Source organism: Varroa destructor, unplaced genomic scaffold (assembly GCF_002443255.2).
Source record: "Varroa destructor unplaced genomic scaffold, Vdes_3.0 BEIS01000004.1, whole genome shotgun sequence".
Taxonomy (NCBI): Eukaryota; Metazoa; Arthropoda; class Arachnida; order Mesostigmata; family Varroidae; genus Varroa; species Varroa destructor.
The window spans coordinates 25,625,478-25,651,506 of NW_019211457.1; the positions used below are offsets into that span (position 1 = coordinate 25,625,478).

Here is a 26,029-nt window from a genome sequence, read left to right on the forward strand (position 1 = left end):
TTGAGGCAAACCACAGGACCGCCAAGGCTCGGATAACAGCTTTGAACGGCTTAGCTAAACAGGAAAAACCAGAAATTGAGTTTTCCAAAACGGGATTTTACAGTCTATTCGTTTCCGAACATATCCTATAATCATGACTACAGAATCACCTGCATAGTAAATCGTGGAAATCAAATAAATAGCCTGACATATTTGAAGGAATTCTGACAAAGTTTATATTGAACAAAAGACAATGTAATAACAAACGTTTCTTTTACAAGACTGTGCCCAATATATGTGTCAGGTATGATATACAGAAACTTGGCTGCAAGCGATTCATTTAACATTAAAATGACCCATATCAGTATTTTTCTCCTTTCTACCAACTGATCTATCTGACTGACCCGAAGAGATTTCAGGTCACAGTTAAGTTTTTCCGTCCGAAAATCCCTGCTCCCAAAGGAGCTTTCATTTCTAATTTTTCTTTGTCAGTTTTCGACTCGTAGCCTAAAAGGCTTTCTGCCACTTCAGAAGTTCTATTCAGTAAGTAGGAATTTTCGAACTTTGATGAATTTCAGCATCAATTTATATCTACCACCAATATGATACTTTGATCCACTAAGCAAAAATGTTCTGAGGATATGTTTATCGAAAGCTGTACCTTGTTTCATATTTGAATGTTAGCTCAGCCATACAAAGAAGATCAGGTGGTTGGGTCTGCCAACTGGTTTTCTTTGGTCACGAACATTAATTAGATAAACTAAATCCAGTGTGTACGATATGGCTAATATTGTTCGTGTCTCCAGCGGTGGCGCAAATACGGAAGCATTCAATAATGCATCAAGAATATTTGACGCAGACCCCTGTTTGACGCTAAACTTCTCCCCGAACTCCCCGCTTTAGACCTAAAGCGTAGGGAGACCTACAATGCCGCTTGCATTTCCTTGGTGCTCGATCTAGCTTTAATCAGAAAACAACTATTACTTTCAAGCGTTTCAATGAACCCTGTGCTCCTGAAATGTACCGGGCTCCATTTTCCAATTGGTCTTATTGTTTTGCATAAAATAGATAAACATAAAATACGACGAAATTTGCACACCTTTGATGTAACTCATTGACTCGTTGTTTGTTGATACCGCAGCTTATATTATGGATGATTGCTACAAAAGATCATCTATGTCGACAACAGCTGTACAGGATTGCATGTACAGAACACCATCCATTGAGAAAACAAACCTTTCATTTGTGGCTCATGAATATCTGTATCCGATAATTTTCACCCTCTTGTCCAAACTGGAAAATCTCCGTAAGAGAGATACGTTTATAATTACATAGGTCGCTGCTTTGTTTCATTCCTTTAGGCCACTAACAGACAGTTGTACAGAATAGTAATGGTGAATTAGGTAGATGCATCACTCAGATTGAGGCGGGTTTTAGACATGTTTCATCCACAGTAGAAATAAAAGTGTAGACATAAAGTTAACTTTAGTAGCAAAGAGTTTTTATCTTATAGGTAAATGGCCCTTTCACTTGGAGTTCCAAATACGGACGATAAGTTTATTACAAATGATCTAAACGTGCTCTAAATTGTCGTCCAGTGATTACGAAGCAACGAATATCTCGTCAGCCACCTTCACGGAATAATTAATGTACCTGGATAAATAAAAAAGAACTACCATTGAAAAATGATAGCTGAGCAAACTACGTGCAGGCAATTTGCGAACTTACAAAACCTACGCAACTGCAAATCCGGATCAAACTGGCCTAGATATTCTTTCTAAAATAAAGGTCCATAAAAATAATCAACAGCGACCTAATGGCGTATCGTCAATTATGAAATTCCGCGCAAAGCATTACACTTAGGTTCGGGTCGATGTTTTTTTCGCTCAATAAATCATAACACTTACAGGTTGATCGCTTAGCGCCCGCTCGAAAGCTGACCTATTTTGTCCTTTCAGCCAAGCTATCTGCCAGAGCGGAATGGTCACGCTGGAACCTATAAACGAATTCGTGCAGTACGTCACCAACGTTCCCTATTCCTATCCCGTATCCTTCGACGAAAAACATTAGTCTGGGTTCTATGCCGGGCGGAAAATCTTCCTTCAGGAACATACATATGTATAAATTGGGCTTTCGTATAAAGCATGCTTCGTTTACTATTGAACAAGTATGATCACAATGTGGTTATGCACGTAGTTCGATTTGTCCCGTTATGTCGCTGAGGTCGCGCGACCCGTAAAGACATTTTGTGCGCTGCCTGTTAAGGAGTAGCTGCCTTTTCTATTATTATTATTAATTATTAGGAAAATTGGTATGGTTTTACTGATTTTCGGGTTTTTCGGCGCAGGTCAAACAATTTTTTTTGTGACATGACACATTGTCTATGCTATACGTATAGCAAATATTTTTATACCAAAAGGTCAAAGTAGGTACTGCATTGTTCACGTTCGTGCGTATTGGTGCTTTTCAGGTATTACCATTCTGATACAAACGTCGATATATATATACACAAGTAACTAAATTTGTGTTTGAATAATTTTTTTACAATTTATTGCACTAGATTTGCAAAATAACAGGCGCTTGTTTGCAACTCACGTCTCCGTATACGAGAGGAATGACTGGGCTGCGATTTATAAAGTCCATAAACCAAACAATCACAGATAAGCTGCTATCCATCGGATAACTAGATAATTTCGAAAAATTCATCGCCCACACTGAGCACTATATGGCACCCTCCTAATATATTTCGGTCTATAAGAGAATTGCTTTTTAGCAATGACATATCCGTCAACGTTGTCTGAACTCAATTAAAAAGTTGGTACACAGAAAATACCGACCGTGGATCACTGCATATTCTAGAGCGTATCGCTCGGCTTGAGGTCACAAAAAAAAATTGCTCCCCAGAGGCTAATTTCTCGTAGTTGACATTTACAAGCCCGTCACCCTATATTGATAGAGCAATTTCCATTGTTCTTATGATATGTTGATACAGTTTTACGGCATATGCTAAATTATAGGAAAATACTAATTAACAGTATACTTTAATAGATTTTCTACGATGGCAACGACTACAGTTTTTATATGTACGAACAACTGTAATCAGAGGATGTGTAATGAATACCCTGTGCCATTGATAAACTAAAAAGGGGCGTCAATAGCTGTCAATTTGCAAAGGACTACCGCGGGCCAAAGCGACATCTGTCGTCTGTAGATAGCTAGCAATTCGTACGTTTAGAATGTCTGGCTACTTTTTTATCTCAATGGGTAGTTACACTTCCAGGCGGATGTGTTTTGACCAGAGCCTATTGTTATATATTACGTATATAGTAAACGATAGTGTTCTTTTAGGAGACATAAGGCCATGTAATTGGGTTTCCAGAGCCAGACTACGTCCGTCCATTCGCTTCTGTAAACACTAAGCAAGCCAGTCCAGAAAATGTGGGCAATGTGGCCATTTAGGAGCGGCCTGCCAGCATGTAATCTAAGCTTTCAGCCAGTCCTCGATACTGTCAAGTATTTGCTTCGTTGATAGTTGTCGGTTTTGCCTACTATTAGGCATAGCAAAGACGCATTACGGTAAAACTAGTGTGTAAAAGCTTGTCGTCTGGATCTTAGACGTAGTGATGCGGAGGAAAGTGGCCGCATCGGACTTCGTGTTGTGCCCCCAGGTATCGCATGCAGAACTAAACAGATTGCCTTGTATGCCTTGGACGGTCAAGTCCTTGGCCGAGAGAAATCTCTGGCAAGAGACGGGGGGGACACTGCTTCAAGTCCCGATAACGACATGTACTACATAAACTATGCGAACAAAAAGAATTATCTTTTTTTCCTATCTGTCATATAGAGAAGTGTGCTAATGTTAATGTCACATTCAAATCATTGATGTTCATCATTACCAAATATCATTATTAGTGTATCTATAATAACTTAACATAGCTGACTGAGCTTGACTATATATATATATATATATATATATAGTCAATGGGTAATTCTTCAATAATGAAACACTCACAGGTCAAACCATTTCCAGCTTCTCGACTATGGAAAAACGGCAGGCCAGATTCGAATGAATTTGTTTCCCATTTTTTCCTAAGTGGGCCTATGTTTGTCGTTTATGGTCAGACCACTGAGAAATACTTTGCGATTTCTCCGTGTATCCAGTATGTATACATTAGGTTCTATGTAAGTTCATATGCAATATTGTATGATCATCGGTTGCATTTGCACCTGCTAACATTCTACACCTAGGTTAGGGCTTAATCCATTACCGGAACAACATATTTGGTAACAGTTTAGTTTAAAATGTTGAATAAAACGAAGTCGTTGTTTGCAATTCTTTACTGGTGTATATATTACAAATTTGTGCCTAGATAAATTATACCGTCTATACAAACAGCTATATCTTGTGTAAATAAATACTTGCTCGATAGTTTTACTCATTTTTTTCTTAATCTTAAATGATTAAGAGAGTGAACGACCGATCGATCGAGCGCCGACTAAGAACTAATTATGTGGCTGTGTGAAGTGGGTGCTCACAACAGACCTCTCGGACCACTGAAGGTAACACCCTCAACACCTTCAGTGGTCCGAGAAGAACGCAGTCACCGAACTTCCGAAGCCGATTCTCAGGCTTTGGACCTAGTAAACATTTTCCTCTGTGAACCTTTCTGTTCAGACGAGACATGGGCAGTGCGGTGTTCTGTTTCCGACGCAGTCGAAATGTTAGATAAGAGAGGCCTGTTAACACTTTGGCCGATGGCGTCCTTGTATTGCATGGCCTTTTCTCTTACGATACGAATGAATTACTCAACGATAAGTGGCAATCGGACGATGGCCATTCGCTCATAAAAACTGTATAGGTAACGTGACATTGGTTTGCAGATATATCTACAACGCTGCTCATAGGAGTGATTCAGTGACGCCAAGCGCGGGTCGGTATGTATCGTGAATAATAAAGCAAAACCGATTTAAGGTGTTATTCAGTGCGTATATACAGGTTACGTGTTACTCTCGGCTATCTTCAGTTGATTGATTGACTTTAATGGGGTAGTGATTAGATTTTTAAATCGCTAGGGCAAACAATTAATATTAGCCCCGATTTTTATTTCGTGTTCGGGTGTTATGTCTAAGGTGTCTACTACGTGTTAGCTCGGTCGATCGTATAGCTAATTAGCAGCTTTACAGATACTTGAGCTTGTTTTAAGGTGCCCGGCACTATGTACGGGGCATATTATTCTATTTTATGCTGAACGAAAGTGACTTTAATTAATTAGTGAACAAAGGTTAAAATTGCAGAATTTCGACAAGCATATACATAAAGGAACGAAGGGTCGTGAGCATTGAGAAGACAGGACAAGCATGCACTGCCACTGGGCGTGGTTTGGGATCATCGCATACTTTCTCCATATTGTTTCCCAAGTTGCATTGCATCTTTTAAATTAGTTTATAATGAGTCGCGACAAAATCCAAGTTGGGTCTTGTGTCCGCAGTTGACACACAGGGCCCTATGTCAGATATGTAACTTGACATTATGGACCTCTTGTTAGAAGCGAAAACTTATTCGGTAGACGACGCTTTGATACACTGTTATATGGCAAATCTAACCAACCCATTGGAGACTGTTCCCTTCTTAGGGGGGTGGGACAAAGGCTTAGTGTTGTTGTTGTACGAGTCAAATATGGGTCCCAGACTTTATTAACCACGCCATTTAGGAGATAATGGAAGAACCTTGTAAATGCCGTACAAGTATGGCGTTAGTGCACTAAATAAATGCTCGTCTTAATAACCTTCTTGGTGCTGAATTGTCTATAGCTTCGTGCCTTATGCACTAAATGAAGGCCAAATGAGTTGCCTTGGTATCAACAGGACACAACGACTCAGATGCTAAAACGTGTTCTTATATATAAAACGAGTGCAGTTAGACTATGATCATTGTTCACACACAAGCTTGGCCTGAACATAAAACACTTTATTCCTCAGCTCAGCAGAGCTATAAAAAAATACAGTTTAAGACCTTAAGAAACTATCGTGGAGCTCTGAAGTTTTGCCTGAAGTGTTCGAGCACATCGAGCACAAGCGAAGCTGAAGTTAATTCTATGCAAAGAATGAAGAATCGTTCCATGGTAACATAGCCGAAACGCCATAGAGCTAGTTACATCAAGATTTATCGAAACACCGTCCAATATTTATAGATTCCCAACAATATATAGATTGAACGTGTTTACAACGCCATATTCCATGGAAGGATGGGGATTGATTCTAGAGGAGCCGCCTTTATAGCCAATGTATATGGCGAAACAGATGGCTTGCGTGTGAGTGCGTATCGACGTTCGAATATCAACTGAACGATTACGTCCGAAATGATTATTGTTCCGTTTAACCCATGTCCGCCTGCCTTCACTCATATTATATAGGTGACGAGTGTGTCAATCAATGTAGTTCATCTGTATTAGCATGTTTATAAACGGTCGCTGTCGACATCGATCAAGCGTCAACCAATAGCGCCACAGTACCGTATAGACATACCCTTGCAGTCACGTCTGTGCAAAAGCTTCAAATCGAGTCTGACTTGAACGTAAGTTAAGCAAGTTGAGTAAACCTTACTTCAAATTGATGGCTTGCTATTGATAAATTTAGTTGGCTTTAATTCACAATCAGATACTGATAATTTCCACGAAAAACTGATACATTCATATGTGTATAATGAGCTTGTTTTCTTATTATGACGAGTATGGGGTATGTTTATCAAGCGAGATGATCACGTAATTCCCTTTGGTACATGCGGACTTAACGTGAAATGGAAGAAGATATATTACTATAATAAGTCAAGTTTCGTGTAGATCGCACATGACAGAAACGTACGATCGTGTTTTTGCAAAGCTTAGAGTCTGCTAGGGACGAAATAACATTCGGTCTTCAACTGGCTATAGAAGTTCACCTGATTATTTCGTTTACCGCTATTGCGCCTCATATCATTTCAGACTATCACATATGGAGACCTAATTCACTCAACAGTGGCTTTACTCCACGATAGCCTTCTTCCGCACCTGCGTCCACAGCAGATCTTCCACCAACTTTGCCAGGAACGGGCGCGAACTCTCATTGTTCTTCGAGATATCGAAGGTGAGCTGTTTGGTGTTTCGTCTTGTCTCCATAACCGTTATTATACATTACTTATTATTGGTTAGTCAGGCTGACTTGGTCCAGCCAAGCAGAGAAATATCGCATTATTTTTTTATACAATTGTTTACTCTTGATAATTGTTAGGGAAGTTCAGAAATAAGAAAAAAAAATAATGAAATTTTTGATGAGCACTATGAAAGCACGTTGTTGATGTGTGAACACTTATCACTTTGTTTGCGCTGTTCTGGTATCCGCTTTAGTAATTTTCTGGTTAACGCTGTACGTCTAAAAGTAATAAAAAAAAAACAAAAGCTAACAACCCTGTTTGGTACAAAACGGAAATTTCGTATAAAACAGGTGCCTTTATCGGTTGGGCCTTTTGAATGTCTACCTATTGGTGTTCTGCACAGCTTTTAATATAAAATAAACCACGTTATTTTAGTACAACCAATATGAATTCAACATGGACTCTTACATCCTACAGCACGTTTGCTTTAGTTACATCTAATGCTCAATTCTGTTGTGGAAACTCTTCTTCAAATTAATTCAATGAGAACACTTGTTCGATTATTATATTAGACCATTATCAGATAACGTAAATATATAATGAGTTATCCTGAATATATATATATATATATATATATATATATATATATATATATATATAGGCTGTTACAAGCGGATCCGACGTGGTTCAGTATCTGAGTTATAACTGTGTAACTGTGTTAATTTTCAAGACTAAAAAATGTGTCCCACGTCTCGTGGAGCAAACTCAGTTTCAAAGGGAAGGGGGGGGGGGGGTCACTGACAAGTTTCTAGAAAATTGGAGTATTTATCAGGCAAATTAGATAAAAAAAACGATATAAGAAACCACTTACTTTTGTCACATACATATTATCGTGTGGATCTCAAGACGTAGAAACAGCCGTTTCATCAAAATTTTCGGTCAGGTAAAGTTAAATAAGTTATCCCGCAGGCGCTGCTGTGTCTTCCTGCGAAGCTTTCTAATAAAAGCAGTTTAATCGATTAAGTTAATGGACGCTAGCCTCTCTGAAGTGGACTCTAAACGTCTTTCACGGGCACCAACATCTTTAATCAGAAGCGCTCCCCAAACCCGTCCTGTCTTTACTACAAGACCCACCATTGATAAGATTTTGTTTTTTTGCCGGATGTACATTATATAGAGTTTTCACTAAATATCTGAAATCGTCCTCCCTATAGATAGCTGATCGAGTTGATCAAAAAAAAAGTACAATAATTTTTCTTATTAACGAATTTGCAAGTGCGGCGCCACATTAATTTGCATCGGCCTGACCAGATTACAAGTGGGGACCTTCTCGATTCTGGTCCCCAGCAATCCCCTCTACTCTATCCCGGAAGCAGAAGTACAGGGTATGTCTCAACGCTATAATTACTAATGTGGGTTGCGATTATTTGACTTAGCGCACCCCACCAGAACTTGTTGTTTTCCTATCCCTTCTTGGGAAAAATTTCCGCCTATAAGCGGTGTGACAACAACGATATATTTTGTGTACTTCGACGAACTTCTGATCAATTTACTGATTAAATAGAATAAAATGCATAAATGTACCAGCTAGAGCACAGGGCATGCGATAAAGGTGGTTACGTCAAAAGATCGCCTGATACAAATATAAGTTTGTTATATTCGAAGATCGTCGTCGACGGGATCCAAGTCGAGTCGTTCGTGTGGTGAAGACGTAGGGAGATCTGGGCTCAAATTCGGGCGTTAGCACGCTTCGTTTTTTGCTGCAAGCCAGCCCTCTAATGGAATGCCTAACAGCGGTACCAAATTAAGACTCGAGACGTTTACTTGAACAGTATAGCAATATCGCACTATTGCGTGAACGTAGACCTCCATATGTAATATATAAGTAAATGAAGCGAGGAAGAAATCATTATCGAGTACTTCTAAATATAGAGAAATAGATGTTGTCCCGAATGCCACTGTAATTCCAAATTATTTTACCTGTATGAATTAATCTATTTATATTGGGTAAGTTACGGAAGTGTAATTTTACGCACCGCAGAGTTATTAACGTAAAGGACACGAAATAGTATTCCGAGTTAAAGGTTAGACGTCAGCGGTTGTTTCGAAACAATTTCCTATTGTCGTTTTTCATTAAACAACTATCCATTTGTCTAAATATATCGTATATGAAGTACACGTGAAGATATTAGGAATATGTGGGGAGTACCATTGAACATTGGGAGCTATCATGGCGGGTCACGTCCACATGGTACACACCGCTGCCTTGTTAAAAGGTGTTCTGAACGGAAATGGTTATTGTTTAAATACCGATTTTCTCACATCTCCCATTAACTCCCATTCTTGCTTACTCTGATAATGTTTTACATTCAGGTACATTAAAATAGGTTTCTAAACTTGTTCTGACATGCCACTATGACAGTTATAAGTGTATCTTCCCTACGCTAGAGGACGTCAACGACTATGGCTGGCTCTTAAATAGTTCCTGAACTAACCACGTGAGTGATACGCTAACGTGTTACTAACGTTTAGACCTATGTAGATATGTGGTTTTATGGATCAATTTCAATCTTCCCCCACCATGCCTATTCCCTATGCTCAACGTCAATTATCCTTTGAGCAAAAAGGACTGATTCATGGAAGATGTGTTGCTGACAATCTGCTCGCCTTACTAATTCGTGCTGCTCGAACGGAGCCTTATCGTCCTGCTATCAGGACCCCTGTTCTTTCATTAGCTGCTAATTTGAAAATGTATAAAAAGTTAGGAAATGGCTTGGGCAGACATGCCTATAGCGTTGCAGCAAGTATATGTTCAAACAAATGTCTGTTATATATGCTACATAATGTTTTTTTTTTCTATGCGCTTCATACCTCCTTTGTGTGACATGAAATGTATGTAATGAAGTTTTCGTAGAAATAATAGAATGATAATGAAAATATGAGTATCTTTCTTTAAACGGTACGTTATCTTTCATTATTGACTAAATAGTTAACCTGCTACCGGATCAGCCAGGCATATTGCCTGTGAGGTATGCTATACACTACAAACAAAAATATGACACATGGATCTATTTTTGGTTTTTTCTTTTTTTCGATCTCATTTCCTTAACAGAGGCTCAACGAGACCTTATCAACAGCAAATCGTCGCAACGCTTAGAGCCGCTCAACAACAATCCCGAAACGTCACATTTGCATTCGCAAATGATGGGATCACTTCGAGTTGGTAGCATTGGCAAACCTTGGCAAAAGGTCGTGCCATCGCTATCAGCTGGAAGCGACGGTAACGGTCTCAGTAGGGTAGCGAGCGTGTCTTCCCCGGAGGAAGAAGCTGGCACCGAAAGCGACCATGGAATCAGCGTTGGTGGCAGCTCATCGACGGCCCCTTTGGACACGACACAAAGCCCAATTGATAATCGCCAGTGGGTTTCGTGGACTACCATGTAGGTTGTCCTGATGATAATTGTGTTAAGTAGGCTTTATTACGTATTCTGTGGTAAATGCGCATGAGCATTTTGATTTCTTGAATTGGTATACACAAATCACAAGCAAATATTCAAGATTAAAGTTTATCTAGAAAGATTATCGATAGGAACGCTCTGCCGTTTCCATCGAGAAGACCGAAGTAGACCGAAGTTTATTTAAACGCTTTATGGAACTAAGCTATTAGTTTTATAAACAACTAGCCATCCTTTAACTATAAGTAGTATCTAATCTCAATGCGTACAACTCGATCTGCTCGGAATTCAATGTATTTGATCATAGTATATGGGCCTAGGACCTGTAAGATAGAGATTTTATTTGGACTCAACGTTGTCGTTCAGTTGTCAGCGAAGATTCCAGCTTATTCCAAAATCGAATTTAAAATGCCTACGACCCATATTTGATAGTCGCTAAAGAACCCAGTGAATTAGTGAGCTCAATAGTGAGCGCACACCTTCTGTCGTCGTCGGTTGGTTGAGCAAGCATTCGGAGTCGCATTCATTTGGTGCCCCCTTTATAACTATGAGTACAATGGTGTAGCATGGTCGTACTATGTTACGGGAAAACATCAACAAAAATCTTTTTCTAACCCAAGCAAATTTCATACACGCTATGAAAAAATATATAGCGCTTACTACAAAAAGTAAACCTTACATTGATCTATATAACTTTTATAGGTGGCTCAACAACTACATTCACTGAATATCGTAAAAAAGTTCCAGCCAATACACGAAAAATCTATTAGAGATACATTATAAGGACTTCGGTATAAGTGTACATGTTGTATATATGAAAAATAAACTGGGTTAATATCCATAGCAGAGTCTGGCGTTGTGCCTAACCTTTTTTTTTTGTTTCTTATGCGAAACTCGTTTCTGCCGGCTAGATGAGACGTTCTTTGCTTAGTGTTCTTACCCCTCCGTCGTCCTTCTCATTAAACCGTTTTCTACGACTCTTTTTTTTTTGTGGACCTGCATACACGTATCTGCGTGTTTCTATTCAGGCTACTAGCGAAAGCTTAATGATTCTAGTGTAGCGGCGGGGTCTGCTTTCGTTTACGATACGATATCGCACTTGTTACAATGGAGATGAGAAACTTTCTTACCTCGCGCGCTCTGAATGACTACCGAAGTGCCCTTTCCAGATACTATATACAGCTTTCTTAAGATTACTTAAACTGGAGCCAGATTTTGAGAATCTAGTAGAGACAAAGGGAGCAGAATCTCAGTGTCAGTGGGGTTCGCAGAAGAAGCCTTTCGGAAACGTTCTTCACCTGATTAATCGGTCTATTCGTGCATTCTACACTGTGTCTATATGTCTATGTGCCCAATTAAAACTTCGCTGGAATAATAACAAAGGCCGTAGCTTCAACAGCAGCTTGCAAATATATATATATATACATACATAGTAGAACCTGGAGATTTTGCAGTGTACTAGCTTCTTCAAGAAACCCAGCTGGCATATGTTGGCCAGCTAGATTACTAGCATTGAGCCGGTACAGACCCGGAAAGCCGAGGCCAGAAAATGTTCTCCGAGACATCAATCTCACTAAAACGTTTGCGTAGACGAGTAGGAATAGTCTAAACATAGCTTAAAAATACAATACATAATAAAAAAAAAAACAACACCAATATCCGCTGTTTTTTTCGACTCCCTTCCCTGTTCCCAAAACCGGTCAATTTCTGCGCCTTTCTTACTCTGCCACCTTGAAGCTAAACAGTATTTATGTTTGTATTATTAAGGCGGGGCATTCATATTCAACCAGTGCCAACGACTTTATGCTTTCTCGATTTCCGATGACAAACGCTATATACAGAGGACGTCAGACGCCACGGCCAACCAGGACAGAATCTTCACACACATTCAAACAAACTTACTGATTTACAGCGTATAGACGTAAATCAGTCATGCGCGAGTTTGCGTTTGCCATCTCTTCGAAAGGGAGCTACAAGTCTATCCCCACGCACGATGGCCGGATATTGTCGAACGAACAAGCCTATCTTGGCGGTACACCGTATAAATAAGAGGGTACAGCAAATACATACAATGCGTGAATAATGTTGCAAAGTTGTCCTATTACTTAAATTTCGTTTCAGGAATCGGCGAAACAAAGAAGAAATCCTGAACGAGTGCGGAAGCATCTGCTCCGACCATCCCTATTCGGATATCTGCGGCGACGATTCTTCCGATGATGATGAGAGGTACGTTGCCATGGATGTGTTTTATCTGTTGACTAGACTTCGAAAGATTGGTGGTTTATTAGTATATGAAACAGCATTTGTTTAGTTTACCCCTGACTGATTACCTGTGTTGATTGTGGAAGCATCGCACCACCAGAGGCTTCGTATAGGAAAACTAAAGTTTTTCGTTTTGTATTTCGATTACCATCGCAATAGTACACCCGGGAAGTTTAAATTTAAAAAGCCGGTTAGTAGCTAATCTAAATTTCAGTGGTACGTACGAACTTCGACGAATTAACTTGAATTCGTAGCGGAAATAGTAAGTGAAGGTTGCTGTTCCATATATTTGATATACTTTAATTCATTTGATAAAAGCTAATTCACGTGTAGTGTAGCTTTGCAAACGATGGAATCTAATAGACGAGATTTAAGAACATCCGTTTTTTATCGCAAGTAATCACAGACTTATAGAAATGTATGGCACCCGCAGAACGTACGCTCATTTTATATACGAAATGCAATACTATGATCAAACCGTCAATACAACACCCCTAAATATTATGAAAACAAAAGAGTCAGAGTTCCTTATATATGTTTACGTATGCTGGGCCGTATATTTCTATACGACAGCAAAAGATATTCCCTTTTCTTTATTGGCGGTCAACGTATACAAAAAAGAAACGTAGGAAGCTGTGTTAGCCTCAAAAAACTATTAAACCTAGGTATTTTTCGATGCTGGATCCAAGTCGTTTCTTTATTTCTAAGGTATCTGCTGCTCTTCGAGTAACGGTATTTGCCTATGTGTGCACAAGCAGCAGCGAACTAAGTGCCGAGCAGAACTTTCGTAGTCTTGTAGTAATGTCCGGGTGTAGACTTGGTGTCATCTCTTTTTCTTTGACGAGAGAGACGTCTGTAAGTACGTATGCGTGTAGGGCAAATTCAAACGTGCCAGCTATTTGTTCGATCAACGTGAGATGGGACCCGCTATTACAAGTCGGGCTAAGCTATCTTCAAGGAGCCTAGTACGGCATACGCGCCGCTTTCAAATCTCAAACCTCACTCGGTCGTTGCTTAACAAGACTGGAAATTTCGCTTGCTGTGGACACGTATGCACCCGAGTTAGTACGGCGCGTATAATCCCGAAACCGGAACGAGCGACCTCCACTATAGACCACTAGCGCATCCTTTACGATCGAGACGGCGGCCAGGTGAATACATACTAGATCGAGGCCTGGATAGGTTGCGAGGCTGCATCAAACGAAGTATAAGATTTAACTTAGTTGCTACGCAACCGATTACTGCACGCCGAGTAGCATTAATTGCTAAGGAAAGGATTTATTTTTACGTACGCCCCTATTGAATTAATCCAGCATTTCGCTCAGATTTTTTACATTGCTTAGCAACGAATTCGGACCCTGAAAACTTCTATTTTGGGAGCCTCCAAGGAGAAATCAGGATCAGGAAACCGGATTTTCAGCTGTTTCGCCTTCCTTTCATAAGGCTTAGCAGCCGCTTGATCGGTTTCCCTGTCAGACTTACTGACAGAGCTGAGGTGGAAGCATCACACTGCAGGTCGCTACGGCAGACGTCGCGTTCCACTCTTTTTCGCCACATTAGATCCTACCGTGTTTCAGCCTTCAACGAGAAAATGTGCTAATAATTGCTAGCACTAAAAAACTGATATTAAATCTACATTGCCATAACACTGCACTTAGTCGAGTACTATATATACAACAATGAACTCACACGAAGAAGTCTTGTTGAAGGATTAATCATGCGAGACGGCACGGCGACAATAAGCGAGAGAACGTGTATTTGTTAATTGACTCTATCCTAAAATAAAGGAGGCAACACGCGCTGGGATGTGTGCGTTACTCCCTTATTCTGGAAGCTGGAGTCGGCCACCTATACGTGGCCAAGTACCCCAGCTAACTGCTGTATTGACAATGTGTCGATGAATTTTGTTTCCCGGTACAAGGCTGCCATTGATTCTCGTATGGCGGTGCCTTCGATCAGCAATAAAAGCATGCGAAAAGCGCAACAAATGATTGGGGTCGATAGAAGTTAGAAATCCAAAACTAATCACCACTTGAAAGCTAGTAAAAAATACACTCTGTAAATAAAGGCCTATGTTACTCGGAAGTTTTAGCGAATCATTCAAATATGCAGATAGCAGTTGCTGTTCAAGCGACATCTTCAGTAGATCGATTCCCAAATACGTTTGGTAGCGAACTTGTGCTTCATCACAGTTTAAAACAACTGGCCAACCTTAAATCTAATGCCCCAATAAGTAGATTATCTCCTCGTGGAAAAAGTTCTGCAGAGTTTTTGTGACAGAAACACAAAAACGCCACCATTAACCTATTTCTTATAACAACAGTCGTGTGAAATGTTTCTATATTTGCAGTATTCCTGAAGTGGACGATGAGGGTAGCGAGTCCAATGGAGGACCTCAGTTTGCTCGAACTTTGGAGTCTTATGTGAAGGCTGTCCAGCAGCGCAAGCGAGAGCGAATCGTGGGCGTCGAGTCGCGTCTTGTGGCGTGCGCCACTTTCTCCAAAGACTACAGGTAGTTAGGGTAAAAACAATAGATTGACAAACATCAATAGAACGCACGGAACTGTCAATGGCCCGCTACTATATTTTCACTTTCCCTGCTATTTGCTCCAAACAGATCCAGTATATTTTCAGTTACCTAGTCTACGGCACACTTTTGTCATACCGGATATATACACATGAAATCCTATGAAAACAGTGTATAAATAATAGTCAGGGGGCATTGCTGCGCTATGCAGGCGATTGATGAAGTTCCCACTGGCTGAGGATGGGTACGACAAAACGTCTTTCGTGACGTTTGCCGAGAAGCCTCAGTATTTAGTTGCAGAAATGGGTTTACGCATTTCCTGGCTGACACTCTTCGCATCTTTGTCGCAGTGTTGTTTCAAAGGCCCTGCGGTAGCGTGATTGGTGTGAGTATCCTTTAAGGAGTTCACAATTGGAAAGTATGGAAAACATTTGACTAGAACGCATACTCGAAATCAGAACAACGTGTAACAAACACACAAAATACGAACCTATTACGAATATTTTGTTACATATATGTGGTCACATGTGGTTACAAAACCTAAAGACGCCACTGTGTATCATAGGACATATAGGACGACTCTGTACTTATTTCTCTTCTCGCCCTAATGTTTTTCAGCTATACGTACTGTTTAGGCCCTCAAGTCGCTCGAAACAAATGCGAACTTCAAAATGTTAGCCTAGGTTCAAGCCCGTTGTGATTGAGTGAGGAAGATCCCGTTTTAAAGCAGGCATAAACACTCTCAGACGTTATACGGATATTAAAAAGCCGAACGGCGGCCATTAAGTGCTTACGTACTTGGAATTTATTGGCTCTGTGAGGATTACGGCGAAAAAGATAAGTCACATTCGGCGTAAGCAACGTATTTATCTTGGTGAACGCGATGCCCCTTTAAGCCGCACAAGGCACGGCGAATAGACACAACTTGGGAAAGAACCCCGATGGGATGGCTTCGAGAGCAGCTGCTTACCTCTTCTGATGACGCTTACGTGATTAGTCTTCATCAAATCAGATAGTGGAAAATGCCTTTTATTTGTTTTTACAGCAGTAACAGCTATAGTGTTTATTAATCTGTTGCCTACCTAATATTCCGTGCTCCTTGCTTGCCAATAATTTCAGACCTTCGGGTGCCAAAGTCGTAGTCCTATCGCACATAGCTGTTAAGAGGAAGTTCCGTCGCTACGGGATCGGCAGCTTTATGCTTAAGGTATGGCGACCTGGTCGTGCCTGTGTGGCATTCAGATGCATACAACGGCATGCACATTAGGTAGATCTGTCTGGGTGAGAAGGACCTGTACGATGGATAGCCATTATTGTGTACAGCAGAGCACATGGTATCGCTTAATGGTAGCTCATAGTAAGCCAAGCGTACCCCATAGAAAATTAGAGCTAAAGAAAAGGCAAAATAACCTTGTGGCCTATCGACTTCAACGTAATGAACACGTAAAAGTGTAGCCGTATGCAGGCAAGATACACACCACGACCCTCTTCAAATTCTGCTAAACATAACGGTTTATAAATTGCATCGCGTTTTATCTGAACAAGTTCATGATGGATTATGATCCGAATTATACCTCTTACGTTCGTTGATACGTTTTTATATCGTTTTATTTAGGCGTTACATGATAAAATGCACAAAGATTTTGATATATGCATAATGACAAGTGTTGTCCTAGTCATTTCAACCGTTAATAAAATACAACCTTTCAACCATTACTAAATTCTAGCTAGATATATGAACATGACTGCATTGGGTTCTAACAGAGAAATTTCCACATTGATACAAATTCATATTAAATTCAGTCTGCTTAAAGCAAAACCAGGATAAATATATAGAGCTAAACTAAATGTGATCCTTATCTATACATGCAAAACTTTAGCGAAATACTTAAGGTACTGATCGGATTTCAGGCGAAGTTAGAAGGCCCTTAGGAAATCTGTTTCGGGATTTTTAATTCTCCCGTTTCCGCATATGTATATATATATATATATATATATATATATATATATATATATATATATACACACGAATCATTACGCTAGAGCGTTTTCTTTGAAGCAATCTAACCTTAGCTACTATCTTATGTGGCTTGTTCGGTATCTGCCTCATTATCGGTTGACTAAATAAAAGAGAACTGACAGTGTGTATGTACATTATTTGTCCTATCGATCTAAAAGTATCATTGTTTCCTCGAATTAAGCGAAGGACCAGACGGGGTACGTTACCATAGGAAAGTGATAATGTTTCCAGTATCCTCGTAAGTAGGTCGCAACTGATGCCGACCGAACGACGCTTTTTGCAATCTATAAAGCGCAAGTACATCAACTGATTCGTATGATCATCGACCCGGAAGGCAGGCAACAAACAATTTTACGTGCAACGACAAATTTAAAACTAGGCCGAAAGACAAGAAATTAGAAGCTCAAACGTCCACTCAGCTAAGCATTAGGACGACTAAGCTGGCTGATTACATTCCCTGTTAATGTAGCACAATATAATGAACGACGTACGTCTTGGCGTTTGATCATTAAATTGTCGAAAAGGTAATAATCATTTTTCGAAATCAGCTGGCTCTTAAGTTCCACGTCTCAGGTCATGCGTTGGCGTCATATGAAGGCTAAAATTGAAGTAACTGTGGTAAAGCTATTGGGGTGTCTTTATTCAAACGAAGGATAGAACATTTTGAAGACGACTGAAACTTCCGCAAAAATTTGCTGCATTTGTCAATTTCATCACAATAAAGACACAAATGCTTCCCAGGTTCAGAAAAAGTTACGCCAAAACAGGGTTATCAGAAGGAACAACCTAAAAGATATCTCTTTCGTTCCTTTCTTATACCTATCGACCAATGACGAAAAAAATCACAAAAGCTGACCACGATAATGCCAAAAAAACTAAACATTTATCGTCATTGAATAAAGACAACTACTAAAGATGTTCGATGTTTGGGTGTCACACGAATTTTTTCAGAGATAAAACGAAATTGGGCCATTTCTAATGCGGTTCATTGCGAACGATGCAAAAAAAATATGCTTCAGAATCAGCAGGAAAACCCAGACTGACTCCGAGGAAGACGATGCTAGGTGTTTGGTAGAACTAGAAAAAAATCGTGCATTAGTGAGCTGCCGCTGCTGCTGCCGCCGCCGCCACATAGCACAGCAATTGATTCGGATCTCTACAACTAACAATTAAGGAGAACGCAGCAAGCCGTCGAAAAAATCTAGCAGGACTAGCGCAAAGAAAAGACGCCATCCTTTATTTTGCTTATACATCTTCTGTCTTTCACCAGAGGGCCAGAAGATGCCTGCAATAGTGAAGAGAAATAGCAGATTTTAACGCATTTGCCGTATAGCCTGATCCTTCCACCGCCAAGATATCTGTTTCGCTCTCTGCAGCGTTAATCTAACCTCAATAACGGAGTGCAAAAATCACTTGTTATAACTTTGCGACAACAAATCTACAGTTCGAAACATGGGAAAAACATGGGAATGGCCACCGGCCAAAACGGGGCATATTTTGTTTGGCAATACTATTTTCAATTATAAAAAATATTTACTTAATTTTAGCTTAAAATGTTAGATAATTTTTAAACATGCATGTTTTTTTTTTTACACAGAATACGTCTGAAATGTACAGTATAGCTCTGTTTAAAAAATCAACCCTTAGAAATATATACCACATCATTACTGTCCTTGTTACAGCGTATCAAAAGCCCATCCCTGGTGGGTCCTTATGATGCAGTCACCCTGCACGTACGTTCGAGCGATGTTCCAGCAGTACAATACCTTGACGTAAACAATGCCAATGTGAACGGTGATACGATTAACAGTCATCCAGCCACGAGAACTCATTTACAGCATACCTGTCTGGCTGCCAGTAAACAGGTGGCGTTCTTCGTGAAGAACGCGTTCAGCTGCGATATCATCTTGAATTCACGATTTCATGACGAGGAGGTTAACGTGAAAACGGGTGATATTTTGCTGTGCTATTTACCACCGTTCGACAATGGTCATTCTCCGTATCAACACCATACGGTAAGAAACATCAATACGGCAGGGTTGCAACAGTCTGCAGTGATCTCCGTTGGATCGTCCACAGGTCACCTAAATGCACAGGTACAACAGCAGAACTCGATCAAGGCCATGCACGAGGAAGCTCAGCGATGGTACGTGACGTTGCTCTATTTTGAAAGTGTAAAGTTCGTAATTGAAGTAGGGTACATAGGTTTTACGTGTAGGATAATAGCTACAGACACTGAACCGGCTTCTAGGTAAGAAGGACAGCAATTTTATTTGGAAGACAGAAATTCGTTTGGTTTGTATGGTATCGATTTCTTGCCCCTTGGGATGAACTCAGACTTAGTTTAATAAGATCCTTCAAAGGCGTTCGTTCCTTTAGGTCTGCATCGTTAGCTCTCTGGGAGTGTATATCAGTCATAAAACTACTCAAGTTTCGTGCATGCGCCCGTTTTTCGAAATAGTGCAGAAAATGCTAGCTAACCAGAACTAGATTGGCTTATATCGATTGATCATTAATTTTACGTTGAGATTAGGTTGAGGAAGTGTGAATCAAATCTGGAAGCAGCCATTTAGGACATTAATTCACGATGCGTCACATTTCAGGAGAGAAAAAAGTCTAGAGGCTTATCAGCTGCAAATGTCATATATGGCCAGACTTCAGCAAGAGGTCATACGGCTGCATGAAATGGTAAGCTAATGTTTAATGAACGTGAGTTTCTTCCGGTATAGTTCTGCAATTTAGCAGATTTGCCGCTTGCTACGACACGTATTTCGACCACCTATCGGTAAAAAAAGCTACATTAAACCGAAGCTCAATTTCGATATGCTCAGTATAATTCTAAACACTAGCACGTGACGAATTTATTTTACATCCAAAACGCTTGTCGTTGTAACTGCCCCACCCTTATCCACCGCTCAAGGGCATGTTAGCGTAAGCTTCGTTTCAAACGAAGCTTCAACAGATGAATTTTTTCTACAATTGACTAAGTATTAATTTGAATTAAGATTAATCTTCTCATCTAACCCAGCTAGAATTATCGAGAGAATTGTAGAAAAATAGAAAGCAGAGAGTTACACATTGTCACTAACTATGCCGGAACCGCACACAACAGGTTTTGAAGCGGGTAATTTAAAACGGATCCATGTTGAGCATCATGATCAGCAACAGCTGCTTCATAACTTATAGCAAATTCTTCGTCAGTGATGGCATCCACTAGTCCTATAATTTATGGCAGTTCCCGTTTGCTGGCAGAACATCGTTGGACCTAGTTGAGCTGTAACCGCCGAACAAATAGATTGTCCTACCACACCGGTGAGCAAATCTGTATTGGTTGGCACTTGTTAATCTGACCACGCCCTTTACCTTCATAACACTTCTGAATCAACGTCGTCCTTGGGTTAGAACAACTAATCTCCTGGTCTGCCCGCTGGCCACTACTACGGCTTGTCTGTCCGCAAAACGAAAGAGAAGGTCATCATTTTTCGAAAACCAGCGGCAGTGAAGGGCTTATTTGACAACTCGTAAGTATAGAGCAATACAACAAACAGATGACGATGATGAGAACACATCAGCGGATGAGAACGATTCTTAGGGAGTAGTGCAACGTGGGAAAGGCTCCTAATGTTTACTGTGGACTCGGCACAATTAGATGTATTTGAAATTGTTCACCTATTACCAGTATTAAAGGCTACCATAATTGCTCCTAGAGAAGGTTGGGGCGCCATAAAGGCGCGATAATGTAACTTCTTAGGTTATCCTTCTTAAGGTAGATCACAATTTAACTTGGCCCTAGCTAAAATAAATGGATTAGATCCATTTTGGAACGCGCGTGCACAACAATATAACTGGCCCAGTGGTCTTAGTAGGCATGCAAAGACAATACAAAGCTTTCAAAACCGTACTCTGACTTGGCAACACTTTCTGGAGGTTGGCAGGTTTTGGCCAGTCTCGAGGACTACAGCTTACCATCTGCAAGCGTCCAGAAGTGTCAGTTCGTGGTTAGAAGTTTTGGTGTTATTTCGTTTAGATTCAACTTGTGGCTATCTCGTGCTGTGGTACTTTAGTTAGGAAAGCAGGAGACTACGATCGAGCAGCTTCGACGCGAGAACAGCCGTTTGGCCGGTCGCCTCATCAAAGCTGAGAGGAAAACTACCAAAGCTCTTATTGAAAGCCTCGACAAAGAGGCAGCCGACTTCGAAAGGATGTGCAGCGTACGAAAGATCTCGACTGGAACCGCGGGAAGTGCCCCGTATGCCATCATCCCGTCGGATACGACTGAAGGCCCGAACCACCAACAAGCCCAGGTGCAACTTCATCAGCCGCAGCAGGCCCAACAAGCGTTAAATCACGCGTCCCACGTAACAACTGCACCGGTGCTGCCACAGTAATCACCCTTATCCGCGGCGGCTAGTTTGCTAGAAAAAAAAAAGTCGTAACAACTAGAAATTGCTTTTGGCAACATTGGCGTTGCGACGAGTATAGTCGCATCTGGCAGATGTAAAACTCTGTGTTCCTGCCAGACTCAGGTGAAGAGCGGAAATGGCTCATGTACATCGAAAAAAAAATGTTAAAGATGGGCGAAACGAAAAATAAACCCGGTAGAGTAGAAAACAAGTTGGACACAGATGAAGAAAATTTTTAATAGAAGGATATGTAAGGTTCATGCTAGCTGGCATTAGTGTTAAGGCGTATAATCAAGATATCAAGTCGATATTATAGGAAATAGTAACGAACTAACTATAACCTAGATGGAGGAACTTTCAGATGTAATGTAACGGTGCCTCTAGACAAAGACTGTGTTATCCTCGACATACTATAAAACGCAGAGTAATTGATTACGCATTTAGAAAGCAGCGAAAACACATGTCTGGCGTAGGTGACCTTTCGTCTCGAGGCGGAAGTTCGTTGTTAACACTGTCGTTGTTGTTCGGGATCGAGATACGCAATCCCGACGTAGCAAGAATGACGCCGCTTTCTTATTTGGAGTCGTGTAAAACAAGCTACTAATGAGCAGTACTTTTTGCTCTAAACCTCATCATAGACACTGGTACAACCGATGCTAACGAGTAGCCTCAGCGGCAACAAAAAACAATAACACCATTTTGTTGCGATATCTCTCTGTTTATTGGAACAGAACGCCTCAAATACACGACGCTGATGACTCCCATTTGAAAGAAGCCGCTTGCGATAGAGCAGTGCGTCATCGACGCTTATCGTTGTTGCCGACACAGGGTATGGAACTCGATTAATAACACTACGACTATTACAGCAATCGCATAATTGAAAATACATAGTCAAAGCGAGATAAGTAAAGTACTAGCGAGAGAAAAATGTACGCTATAGACATATCAAGCCGGCTAGATCCCTAGGTGTCTTTACAGTCTAAGCGATCTAATTCAGATACGTACCTTAAATGAGAATGCCCAAACAGCAGAATCTGAAATCTAACAACTATGTATACATATAGATGTATATGTATGCATACGTATCTACTTGGACGACAGAACAACAATGCATACGTATCTACAGGTATACGTACAAGTAAATGTGAGAACCCGGTTAGTCTTGTTGTAAACTTTCATATTTTCAACGTTCAACCTAACGACCTAGATATTGTCCAAGTTGTAAGTACTAAAAATAAGGTGATGCAATGTACAACGTCAGTGATGGCCTTCTCCACGTTTGGCCTCATTGAACAGAGAAGCAAAAATAGTCATCGTTGACATGCGAACGAGAAAAGAATAGTAATTCTGTGGAAATAATAAAGATCCCTGTAGCAAGATAGATTGATGTCGCCATTTCTGAAGCTCTCGATTAAGCTTCGTAAAACAGAACAAACAGAATGAAATAGAATTGGATGCACCGTGACCCGAAAGAAGAAATGACATAATGAACCTAAAATGGTAAGGTGAGATTTTTTTAGCTTTGTATGTATGTGTGACGTGGGCATAGGATTGCTTTAGAGTATTTCTGGTCTTTAAACTCTTTTTTCTTGCATGCCATTAAGTATCTTATACGCAGTGGCTTCCTAGGTGAGTCTATATGTCTACAAAGTACCGTCATGAATTATCTATAAGGTCATAAATTATCAATGTGTGGTAGAGCCTCACATCTGTATCGCTCAAATGCGTTGAAGAACTTCCGCGCATCGTGTTAGGTGAAGCTGCCTGAAAAGTTGAAAAAGCTTCTTCTAAGTAAATTTACTAATACAGGAAAAGTTAATTTGCGGCCTTCCCCTTCGTGGGAATTCGTTCGTGGATAAGTGATCTTATTGAAATACAAAGCAGTAAACTACCTTTTCGACGAGTCTGCGTTATTTCTATTTAATAAGCACAGGGCGGAGTGTTAAAGCTGTGTTTGTTGTAAAGCCCACTTTATCTATTCAGTTTAGAGTGTTGAGATATTATTAATATCTGAACCCACAATAAGCACTTTAGAATAACAAATGCGACCTATACCTTATTCCAAGTCTGAAAACGTGAAAAGCAAGAAATTCTGTCCAATATATAAGACACCAAAAATTGACAGTGTAAGCACTATCCGTTTTGGGTGTCTCCTAGCCATCCTACGCTGTTGTTGCGGTTCAGTGGACCTTTGTCCTAGATTGTGACAGCAAGAAGCACTTCATACGATACACCCTGCGGCCTTTTCTCTTCAAAAGGTCTACGTTTCCTACAGAGATCGCTCGATTAACGCTTAAGACCTCAAGCTTCACTTGATCTGTATCTTTAGTAAATTTGTTGTCAGCCGTCAGCCTGAAATAGCGTGAAATCGTCCTCACTCTCGAATACCTCTGCATGTTCAGGTAAGTAAGTCGCCGTAGTATGTTATGCTTACGTACTTCACACGTAAAACAAATGTGCCCTCTTCAAGTTGATGAACTGCAGCTGCAGGTTCCATTTCAACATGGATACCTTGATGCAAAATAAATGGTACATACGCGCATTTTGTTGCCCCATTGACAAACTGACGGAAACACACAGTTAACAGGTAAGAGAATGTTATTAATTTATTTATATCGAAGTAATACAGAAGATATATAGGGTTTTTATCTATCCAGATGCTCGTCTCCTTTGTTTAGAAGAGCACGACACAGGCAAACTTAGTCATACAATAATTTGACATAATTTAATTGCTTTGCGCTTTCATAGGGTGCATTGGCAAATCATCTTGTGGATATAGACATGTTAAGCTCTTTTCAAGTTACGAGACATGGATGAGGCAATATCGATAAGTGCCTTGCAATTTATAGGTCGCTTACTTACAAATAATAGCGAAAGCGATAAATAGAGTTCTATTTTCCTGTCCCGTTCTGTTCCTCTAGATTGTAGTTACTAAGCGATCTACTCTGGCAGAAAAGCAGAGACGGCTCTAAACAGTCTAACTGACGTCTGTCGTAAAAAAAACATCTGGCGAGCATCCATTTCGCTTGGGTGGAAGCCAATCAACGTACAGCGTAGGGAGTTCCACCGATGCCCCTACGCTGTGCGTTAGTTAAGACATACTGTATACTAGATTATTGCACGATAGTGTCACGCAGACTTTACGGCCTGGTATCTCAGCCCACCAGATTTAACTAGCTCTACCGGGATCAGAAGGGTGGTAGATATAATAATAATTTTTCTAGCACAAAACAAAGTCCGATAAATAATTCAGTACCGGCACCATGGTCATATAGTATACTAACGCTCTATATAGCCCAGCAGTTATCTTAATGACCTTTAAACCGTAACGTAAGTAAAATTGTGTACCCAAATGCTAAGTCAACAGTAATCCGTATTTAGGTAAATTAGATCTATCTCATTCCTTTTTGTTCTATAGTTCAAGTTCTATAATTTTCAGTACAATATGACAGATAGAAACAAATACTATCTAGTGATTACCTGTAACAAAACATTGGAAGATTGGTTAACAGTAAAAGCTCCATGTTATCTTCAAAATGAATGGCGCTAATTAATCCCTGTATTTCTTTAGCCAATAACTTGTTGTCACTGTTTTAAGGCCTGGCTTGCAACGGCCTTTAGCAATCAAAGGGTTCTTATTTCGTTGTTATATATACCTGCGCTTGCTAATCTTGTAACAAACTCTGAGAATCTTTAAACATTTGCGTACACACACAATAATCAAACATGTTGCCTCCCACAGCCATCAAACAAATTAATTTGACGATGATCTGTCTTACGAAAAAGTCAAAGAATGGTCTTGTTCAGCAAAATTATGACCCAAGCGGGGCTTGTGGTCGCAAGCAGGAAAGTAAACAGCAAAACAGCTATTATAGATAAACATCAAAACAGCTATTATAGATAAACATCAAAACAGCTATTATAGATAAACAATTTTTTCATAAGAATTGTTCATGCACATTAGTTAATTTCAATAGTGTTGATAAAAGGAAATTTTATTTAGTTCCCCGAAATCTAACTGACTTCGAAGAACCCACCCATCAATTACGATGCGGCACTCGTGCAGGGTAGAGAATTGGCTTTCCGAAGAATCAATCTCTGAAACCTATTGCCTAAATAAATAGAAAAACCACTGGTTTTCGATTCGAGCAGCCACAGAATAATGCGCATCATACGAAAAACTCGTGATCGATAGGTAACGTTTTAGGCCATTCGCTTCATATTTACCACATGGAGAGTTTTACCCAAACAATA

At 40.2% G+C, this 26,029-nt stretch overlaps 1 protein-coding gene across 2 annotated transcripts in view; it reads left to right on the forward strand.

Annotated features, from left to right (window-relative positions):
* Positions 1 to 23,158, forward strand: part of LOC111249949 (uncharacterized) — a 31,897-nt gene extending 8,739 nt beyond the window's left edge. Inside the window, exons 2-10 of one of the 2 annotated variants that reach the window (XR_015326455.1) lie at positions 6,960 to 7,101; positions 10,221 to 10,548; positions 12,685 to 12,789; positions 15,176 to 15,337; positions 16,472 to 16,559; positions 19,055 to 19,518; positions 19,976 to 20,060; positions 20,775 to 20,893; positions 21,437 to 21,571. Coding sequence is in view for 1 of the 2 variants with exons in the window: in XM_022804437.2 (XP_022660172.1) it covers positions 6,960 to 7,101; positions 10,221 to 10,548; positions 12,685 to 12,789; positions 15,176 to 15,337; positions 16,472 to 16,559; positions 19,055 to 19,518; positions 19,976 to 20,060; positions 21,437 to 21,760 (1,698 nt within the window). In the remaining variant the exon portion in view is untranslated. Of the gene's footprint in view, positions 1 to 6,959; positions 7,102 to 10,220; positions 10,549 to 12,684; positions 12,790 to 15,175; positions 15,338 to 16,471; positions 16,560 to 19,054; positions 19,519 to 19,975; positions 20,061 to 20,774; positions 20,894 to 21,436 lie in introns of both variants that reach the window. The other variant, XM_022804437.2, reaches the window with a different exon arrangement.
* The last annotated feature ends 2,871 nt before the right edge of the window (positions 23,159 to 26,029 follow it).